The sequence below is a fragment of the Salvelinus alpinus genome, chromosome 10 (genome assembly GCF_045679555.1).
Source record: "Salvelinus alpinus chromosome 10, SLU_Salpinus.1, whole genome shotgun sequence".
Taxonomy (NCBI): domain Eukaryota; kingdom Metazoa; phylum Chordata; class Actinopteri; order Salmoniformes; family Salmonidae; genus Salvelinus; species Salvelinus alpinus.
This window is the reverse complement of record NC_092095.1, coordinates 71,102,318-71,111,400: the sequence shown is the minus strand read 5'-3', so window position 1 is coordinate 71,111,400 and position 9,083 is coordinate 71,102,318. Positions and strand designations below refer to the sequence as shown.

Here is a 9,083-nt window from a genome sequence, read left to right as displayed (position 1 = left end):
TTTGATCTGCCATAACATATGGTTAGCTTGCCACATGTATTAAACGCTTGTGTGAGTGAAAATATATACTTTCCACACAACTGAATACTTATTTTTTCCCATCACTATTCAGCATTCAAGCAACGTAGAGGAAGTGACTCGTTTCACTTTCAAGATTTCACCTAACATTTGTAATTTTCCCGTTAAGACTTTCCATAGTAATAAAACATGGGCGGAGCAAGCATCGATTAGTCATGAGACGCTTGTCTGTAATTGGTGGAATGGCTGGGATCGGGATGAGCTGCAGTGGCCAATTAGAGTGCGTTTGGTGAACACCCGGGGTTCTGTAAAAAGGGGAGGTAAGAAGTGCCCATTGAAGACCCTGGGATAAGCATTTTCACGTTGTAGTGAACAGTCATACTTACAAACAGCATTCTGAAGATACACAACAAGACCTTTATTAATTCCCGGGTAAATTACCTGGCAAATTCCTGTTGAGACTCCTGCAAAACTATCCATTTACAGTTTGGGGAAGTTTCTTTCTCCTTGGGGTGCTTAGGAATGATCTGGAATGTGTTTTGCAGTTAGATATTGAGTCCTCATTTGAGAAAGAAACATATTTTTATTTAGAGCTTTTGGACACTTCTTCAACCGCTTTCTACGCACGCCTACAGTTCAAATATTTACTTTGCGCATCATTCCATTCATCGAGCCCAGGCTCGTGCTGTGATGCTGTTGGAGGGAGGTCACCAGCAATCAGGCACAGGGGTCAGTGCGAGCGCGTTCCAAAGGCACCACTCAGCGCATTCACCAGTCGAGATGCAGGAGAGAGACCCCAACTTTATGGAGTCGGTCCACATCGCCAGCCAGGGACCCGGGTATGGCCCATCCTACGCCAACTCCTCACGGGACTTTATCCTGCGTAACCGGGGATTCGGAGACTCTTCCCCTGCCAGCGATCAGCACTCTCTCCTCAGGACTATGGCTGGGTCTCTCCATCACTCACACGTAGAGGGCCAGGGCCACGGGCATGGACACCTCCTCTTTCCCGGGATGCACGACCAGCCTCACGGTTCTGCTAACGTGCTGGGCGGCCGGTTGGGACTACCAGGGGAGGTATTCGGGAGAGCGGACCAGTATCACCATGTTTCCGGTCCAAGGAGCGACCCTTACGGCCAATATGGGGCCATGGGTCACAACATGGGCATGGCAGCTCACCACCACCATCACCCAGCCGCGTTCTTCCGCTTCATGCGGCAGCAGTGCATCAAACAAGAGTTGATCTGCAAGTGGATAGACCCGGATCAGCCCGGCGGGGCGAGCCGGTGCTGTGGCAAGACCTACGGCACCATGCACGAGCTGGTTACGCACGTCTCCGTGGAGCACGTCGGTGGGCCCGAGCAGAGTAGCCACACCTGCTTCTGGGAAGAGTGCCCGCGCGAGAACAAATCGTTCAAGGCCAAATACAAGCTGGTGAATCATATTCGGGTGCACACTGGAGAGAAGCCTTTCGCGTGCCCGTTCCCCGCGTGCAGCAAGGTCTTTGCGCGCTCTGAGAACTTGAAGATACACAAGAGAACTCACACAGGTAATTTAAAACGAAATATAGCCTCATTATTGTTATGTTGTGTTACTTTTTATATTTTTTTTAAACTTTAGTTTATTTGGTAAATATTTTCTTAACTCTTCTTGAACTGCACTGTTGGTTAAGGGCTTGTAAGTTAGCATTTCACGGTAAGGTCTACACTTTTTGTATGTGACGAATAAAGTTTGATTTGATTTTGATTTGATGTCTGCAGGTTGAATATCTCATGGATATAAACGTCAGTTTTAGATATCTGATTTGACTTTTGTATGAAGTGAGGTCGTTTAGAAGGTTTGTAGGTAAGTGTCCCCAGGCTGGTGTACTGCGTGTGTCCTTCAAAAATGATTCATAACTCTCCCATGTCTTTATTTGTCGATGTGCTTTGGGTTTTATCGGCAGGGCCTATAGCTAAATCGTATCAGATATTTGAAAACAACTGTGACTGTATTTAAACCAACAAACACATTTAAACTAATCTCCTCATTCTGTTCTCTTCCAGGGGAGAAACCGTTCATGTGTGATTTCTTCGGCTGCGACAGACGCTTCGCCAACAGCAGTGACCGCAAGAAACACCTGCACGTTCACACGTCTGACAAGCCCTATCTGTGCAAGAAGTGTGACAAGTCCTACACACACCCCAGCTCTCTGAGAAAACACATGAAGGTCAGCCTTCTCTCTGTGCCAAAATATACTTATCCTGGACAGCTTTGTTCTGTGACAAAATTGTGGAAACTTTTGTGCCTAAATTGTAGTCATCTTTGAGAGTGTATTTTGACAGATTTGTTTTTATTTATTTTAGGTGCACGATTCTTTGTCAGTAGCAGACACTTCGCCCGGAGCCAGCAGCGGGTATGAGTCCTCGACGCCCCCGAGTTTAGTGTCCCCTGTCTCGGAGACCCAGAGCAACATGTCCCCGGACTCTGCGGTCCTCGGTAGCGGACACAGCAACCTCTCGTCCAACTTCAGTGAGTGGTATGTCTGAGGACCACACTCAAGAATAACGGGAAAACGACGGCAAAACATACAATGAGCATATGACTGGCCTAAATGGACGCTTTACGCGCGATTGAAATATGAATCAAGAACGTTGCACTAAAACATTGGAAGCCAAAGAAGAAAATGTCTCATGTAAAATAACAAACGTTATCTTTCTTTCGATGGTTGTTTAATTATCAGTATTATGATTCTCATATCAGTCTTTCGCTGTCATTTTGAGATCGGTTATTTTTATAGTTGATTGGGAGTTTGAGACTGAACATTAAATATTTTAAAATATTTTAAATAAGTGCCAAAGTTAACCTTAGTTTAATTGTGCACGTGTTTTTTTTTTATTGGAAACGAGTTTTGGTTGAAGTTGAACAGGTTGAATATGTTGTCCTCCATGAACGACCTCTTGAGATGCCCAGTTGAGACATAATTTATATAAAAAGAAAGTTGCTGTTTTGTTTTGCTGTAAGTCTATTATGTTTCGAAATTTGTTAATAAAATGAATCTGATGTCTTAATTCCTTTTTTAATTCGTGTCTCTCTGTAAATGTTTTGCATTAAAAGAAAGTTCAGTTTGAACGGCTCCCTGCACCAACAAGTATGATATGGAATTTATTTTACTTATATATATAAGTCTAAATTCTGTATGTACCCTAATGATATGTAAGATAATAAATGACATGTATGCATAAATTATCATGGGTCTTCTGTTCAGAATCATCAATTCAGTGATTAATTATTTATTTGGAACTCCAATGGGTTTTTTAAAGTAATGTCTTAATCCTTAATATGGCTGGACAACTTGGATTGATCACCACCAAACTATTGTTTATGAGAAATATAACTTTTTGTTATTTCATGTTCGTTTAAAAAAAAATGGTAATTGAAATGAGACCCCTTTAGTTTATTAATTCGACCATTTTAAAAACAAACAACACGAGTAAAATCAGCGAGGAGAACAAAGTCTGGCGCTGTGTTCGAATACCCATGCTAACATACCGTGTACTACACACTCAATTTACATCGCAAATAGTGCGGTTAGTATGAGTATTTTAACACAGCGACAGTCATTTCTTTCAGGTTGGAGTGTACACGGCATGCTGTATTCTGTTTTTATTCCTGTCATTGCAGTGGACAATAACGAGATACTACACAACAGGAAAGAACGGTAAAAGAGTTGGGGAAAGAAGCCTATAGGCTAACATAGACCTAATTCCATCTATAGACCTAATTCCATCATTTCAGTTTTTATAGATTTCTTCCCCATTTCCAGAGAATAATGAAGATACATTGATATTGTACATGACTGTATTCTACTGTATGACACTAAAATTACATTTAGAAAATATAGTAATAATGGATTTCTTCTAGGCTTATCTCTGTAAAAGTTCACAAATTCCACATGTCACTCGAAATGCCTACTATGTTGATAATATTCAACATCATTGTTGTTCATATCATTTGAAAAGGTGAGAAAACAGATGGACAAAGAAGTAAGACGAGACTTGCATTATAAAACTAGGTTACTGTATGATCCATTAAATCTAAATACATTGAAACCCCTCAAGCTCTACGGACGTACTTCTGGTCACTCGATTTGATTGGAAGACGGAGCACACTCCCCTGTCATACGTCACTACTGCGCTCCCCTCACCCGGACAGACATGGCGGCGTACATGATCACTTCAACCCTGCAAAGAGTTTTGCTTGTTGCTAAGGTGAGCTGTCAGTTATTGCAACCTTAATCTTGTAGCTAGTTATTTCAAATTCATGTAGAGCTCTTGCAAAACCGAAACACCCGAAAATCTATGCTTTTAATGCAAGTTTCTAGCACCACACAATCGGACATCTTTTCGCTAGTCTGCCAAGCTAGCAAGTCCGTCTGCCACTCACACACCTTCTCTCAGGCCGTCTCTCTTCTTTTGAAGTTTGTAAGAGAGTAGAGAATGCTTACATATCTGACATTTAAATGTTGTATTTCGCGGTATAAATGTTTGTTATATTCGTATTAGAGAATGTACAGCTTCGTCCATTCCTCTGTCAATGTCAAAGCGTCCAAACCGTTAGCATCTTGCTAATAAGTTGTTACACTTCATAACACAATCCTGAACTGGTTGAACCTTAACCGCATGACTAAATGTAACTGTCTTTGAATGAGAAACTGTCCTTGAATGTAACGTTGTGACCTGAACAGCTATCATATATCGGGATATGCCTTCTTTCCAGCTCAGCAATTCTGGGGGCTGGTGGTGTACTAGAAACAACACAGCTGCCATCACGTTTAACCTTCAGCTCTTTGTGATGTTCGGCATGTGCCCATTATAAAGAATAGTGAAGAGTGGTGTTTCTGATGTTCGCGTGTGGTACTATAACGTTCATGTTTCTGATGTTCGCGTGTGGTACTATAACGTTCATGTTTCTGATGTTCGCGTGTGGTACTATAACGTTCATGTTTCTGATGTTTGCGTGTGGTACTATAACGTTCATGTTTCTGATGTTTGCGTGTGGTACTATAACGTTCATGTTTCTGATGTTCGCGTGTGGTACTATAACGTTCATGTTTCTGATGTTTGCGTGTGGTACTATAACGTTCATGTTTCTGATGTTCGCGTGTGGTACTATAACGTTCATGTTTCTGATGTTTGCGTGTGGTACTATAACGTTCATGTTTCTGAAATGTTTCCCTGCAGCATGCCTCTTTCCAGTCCAGATGCTGTGTGGCGTCCAGTCGAGTACAGTACTCCACCGTTTATGATTCCAATGAGAAGGTAACACATGATACACAGGGTGCAGGGCTGTCACAATGATGCATGGAAGGATAGGAGCAATGTTCCCTCCATTTTTGGGGGGGCACTGAGCACATTTCAGGTCTTGTGGAAACTTGAAAGTTGTGAGAATGTTGTGCAGCTTCCGGCGAGCGTTTACAGTGAACAGAGGCTGTACCCTCACAGTTTTAGACAGATAGGCTATTGGAGCATAATGTAGGCCTACCAACAAAACCAATGGAGAAAATCCCATAACATTTAAACATGCAAATAGCTTTTGATATCTAGCCTACAGTAGCCTATATGTGGTGTTTAATGCAGGCCTACACTGTATGAGACTTTTAAAAACATTTTTACATTTATGAAGGGCTTGATATTAATTCTGTTTTACTCAGTCTGTAACATCATGGGCCAAATAGGTGACTGTACATTGTATTGGGTTGTATGATGCAAGAACCACTTTACTAAATACAATTATTACCATACAGATAATTAGACAATGTAGACTACCCCTCTGCTTATTGGCTTATTTGCACATTCAAGCCTGTCTCAAAATATAGCACTGCCTCTTTAATTAATAAGACATAAGCTTTTTACCTGACTGGCTTTTCAAAGACAGCTTGAAATGTAGCCTCCACGTTTTGTTCTCTTGTAGGAGGCAGTAACTCCCCATTGCTGACCTATACTTATCTATAACTGGGCTAATAACTCACTAACTAGCTAAGAATATCAACAGATGTGCTCTGATATGAACTGATCTGAAAAGCGCATTCACTCTCAGGGGATTGAAAGACAGCTCGTGGGCCACTCCTCCGCCAATAGAATTCTACTTCGTTGTGCTCTGGCTACGCATACAACATCACAGACTCAATCTTGCAAAGTTAGATTTGTTTTGGCTTGTTGCATTGAAAAGGGGCTGATTATAATGTTGATTCGATCACAGAAAAAACGTTGATCTATGCCTTCGGAAAGTATTGAGACCCCTTGACTTTTTCCACATTTTGTTACATTACAGCCGTATTCTAAATTGATTAAATCGTGTTTCCCCGTCATCAATATACACACAATACCCCATAATGCCAAAGCAAAAACATATTTTTAGAATTGTTTTGCTAATTAAAAAAATTAAAAACTGAAATCATATTTACATACACTACTGGTCAAACGTTTTACAACACCTCCTCATTCAAGGGTTTTTCTTTATTTGTACTATTTTCTACGTTGTAGAATAATAGTGAAGACATCAGAACTATGAAATAACACGTATGGAATCATGTAGTAACCAAAAAAGTGTTAAACAAATCAAAATATATTTCAGATTCTTCAACGTAGCCACCATTTGCCTTGATGATAGCTTTGCACACTCTTGGCATTCTTTCAACCAGATTCATGAGGTAGTCAACTGGAATGTCTTCTTAAAAGATAATTTGTGAAATTTCTTTCCTCAATGCGTTTGAGCCAATCAATGTTGTGACAAGGTATGGCCGGTATTGTCATTGAGGCAAAGGGTGGCTATTTGAAGAATCTCTCAGTCCTTGCCACTGAAAAACATCCCCACAGCATGATGCTGCCACCACCATGCTTCACCGTAGGGATGGTGCCACCACCATGCTTCACCGTAGGGATGGTGCCACCACCATGCTTCACCGTAGGGATGCTGCCACCACCATGCTTCACCGTAGGGATGGTGCCAGTTTTCCTCCAGAAGTGTTGCTTGACATTCAGGCGAATTCAATCTTGGTTTCATCAGACCAGAGAATCTTGTTTCTCATGGTCTGAAAGTCTTTAGGTACCTTTTGGCAAACTCCAAGCGGGCTGTCATGTGCCTTTTACTGAGGAGTGGCTTCTGTCTGGCCACTCTACCATAAAGGCCTGATTGGTGGAGTGCTGCAAAGAGGGTTGTCCTTCCGGGAAGGTTCTCCCATCTCCACAGAGGAACTCTGGAGCTCTGTCAGTGACCATCGGGTTTTTGGTCACCTCCCTGACCAAGGCCCTTCTCCCCCAATTGATCAGTTTGGCCGAATGGCCAGATCTAGGAATAGTCTTGGAGGGTCCAAACTTCTTCCATTTTAAGAATGATGGAGGCCACTGTGTTCTTGGGGACCTTCAATGCTGCAGGAATGTTTTAGTACCTTTCCCCAGATCTGTGCCTCGACACAATCCTGTCTCGGAGCTCGACGGACAATTCCTTCCACCTCATGGCTTGGTTTTAGCTCTGACATGCACTGTCAACTGTGGGACCTTATGTAGACAGGTGTGTGCCTTTCCAAATCATGTCTAACCAATTGAATTTACCACAGGTGGACTCCAATCAAGTTGTAGAATGATCATCCTTGAGATATATGTAAACAGGATGCACCTGAGCTCAATTTCGAGTCTCATAACGAAGGGTCTGAATACTACTAAGCTATTTGTTTTTTATTTGTTATAAATTTGCAAACATTTCAAAAAACCTTTTTTCGCTATGTCATTATGGGGCATGCTGAGGATTTTTTATCTTATTTAATCAATTTTAGAATAAGGCTGTAACGATAACAAAATGTGGAAAAAGTCAATGGGTATGAATACTTTCCGAAGTCCCTGTAGTGCAAACTAATGGGGTGAACTCAGTGACGTTCAGTCTCTTGCGTCTGCGCGGCATTTCTTCTGCGCCTGGAGGAGGGGCAGTATAGAAGGAACATTGGATAGAAGTGTTGTATGGCTCACTGGGTGCAGGGTTGTCACATGATGCAAGGAAGGATAGGAGTAGTTCTGTATTGAAATTAAATACAGTACTTTGTGTTGACAGACTTCTACTTAAATACAGTACTTTGTGTTGACAGACCTCTGCTTAAATACAGTACTTTGTGTTGACAGACCTCTGCTTAAATACAGTACTTTGTGTTGACAGACCTCTGCTTAAATACAGTACTTTGTCATGACTTGCGGAGGTTTGTCAACATGAACCTGAGTAACACAGAATGTGTTTTATTTGTTGCTTGCAGAGTATTACCTTTTCTCTCTCTAAATGTTACAAGGGGAAACCTTCATTTCCCTCCATCCCCAATATAAACAACATGTCACATCCTCCGAGCTGCTGTTTGATCTTCAAACCGCCATGCCAACCGTGCCTTTGGCCATAGTGTTTAGCAGTAGGCCAGGCAGGGGGTTGAGCTGTGAGTGGGGGGGGTAAGAGGGGACAGAGGAAAGACGCTCCATTTAATAAGGTGTTCAGACCAGAGGAACGGAAAGACAGACAGAACCAGACGCTTTCACTTACTGTGTTTCTACGTGTTTACTGGTACACACACACACACACACACACAGGAGCAAATGATTTGTTGTGACAATGAGTTCCCAAACTAATCTCTTTCTTCCCTTTCACCCTACTAGACCTTTGATAAGATCCTTATTGCAAACAGAGGAGAGATCGCCTGCAGGGTAAGACTGTGTGCTATGTTAACCTGAGAGCCAGTGGTGCTTAGTTAAAAGACAGAGACAGGATCAAAGCCCTCCTAAGCCATACCGTGCCACATCTCTCTACTGCGCCTATAGCAGGTCTATAGCACCTAGTAAACATTATAGACTATTATTATTGATGTATTGAATAAAAGTTGATACCACGTCTTCTTCTTTGCCTCTGGCAGGTGATGAAAACATGTAAGAAGATGGGTATCAAAACAGTGGCGGTGCACAGTGATGTCGACGCCAGCGCGGTAAGTCTGTCTGTAGAGTTGGTGTATAGGGAATGTCGACGCCAGCGCGGTAAGTCTGTCTGTAGAGTTGGTG

General features: G+C 42.1%; 2 protein-coding genes across 2 annotated transcripts in view; both read left to right on the top strand.

Moving 5' to 3' along the window:
* The first annotated feature begins 354 nt into the window (after positions 1-354).
* LOC139532798 (zinc finger protein ZIC 2-like) lies at positions 355-3,068 on the top strand. Its single transcript, XM_071330858.1, has 3 exons — positions 355-1,567; positions 2,064-2,227; positions 2,364-3,068. Exons 1-3 carry the CDS (start codon positions 709-711, stop codon positions 2,544-2,546), a joined length of 1,206 nt encoding a protein of 401 aa, XP_071186959.1. The 5' UTR covers positions 355-708; the 3' UTR covers positions 2,547-3,068.
* Positions 3,069-4,131: 1,063 nt separating this feature from the next.
* Positions 4,132-9,083, top strand: part of pcca (propionyl-CoA carboxylase subunit alpha) — a 71,123-nt gene continuing 66,171 nt past the window's right edge. Inside the window, exons 1-4 of the mRNA XM_071330854.1 lie at positions 4,132-4,268; positions 5,241-5,318; positions 8,688-8,735; positions 8,942-9,010. Of these exons, the coding sequence (XP_071186955.1) occupies positions 4,215-4,268; positions 5,241-5,318; positions 8,688-8,735; positions 8,942-9,010 (249 nt within the window). The 5' untranslated portion in view covers positions 4,132-4,214. The remainder of the gene's footprint in view (positions 4,269-5,240; positions 5,319-8,687; positions 8,736-8,941; positions 9,011-9,083) is intronic.

What these genes read in the sequence shown, in the direction of transcription:
- LOC139532798 (XM_071330858.1), top strand. Translation starts at nt 709, where the DNA reads ATGCTGTTGGAGGGAGGTCACCAGCAATCAGGCACAGGGGTCAGTGCG. An exon ending in ACACAAGAGAACTCACACAG is followed by an intron (nt 1,568 to 2,063) that starts GTAATTTAAAAC and finishes GTTCTCTTCCAG; the next exon opens with GGGAGAAACCGTTCATGTGT. An exon ending in CTCTGAGAAAACACATGAAG is followed by an intron (nt 2,228 to 2,363) that starts GTCAGCCTTCTC and finishes TATTTATTTTAG; the next exon opens with GTGCACGATTCTTTGTCAGT.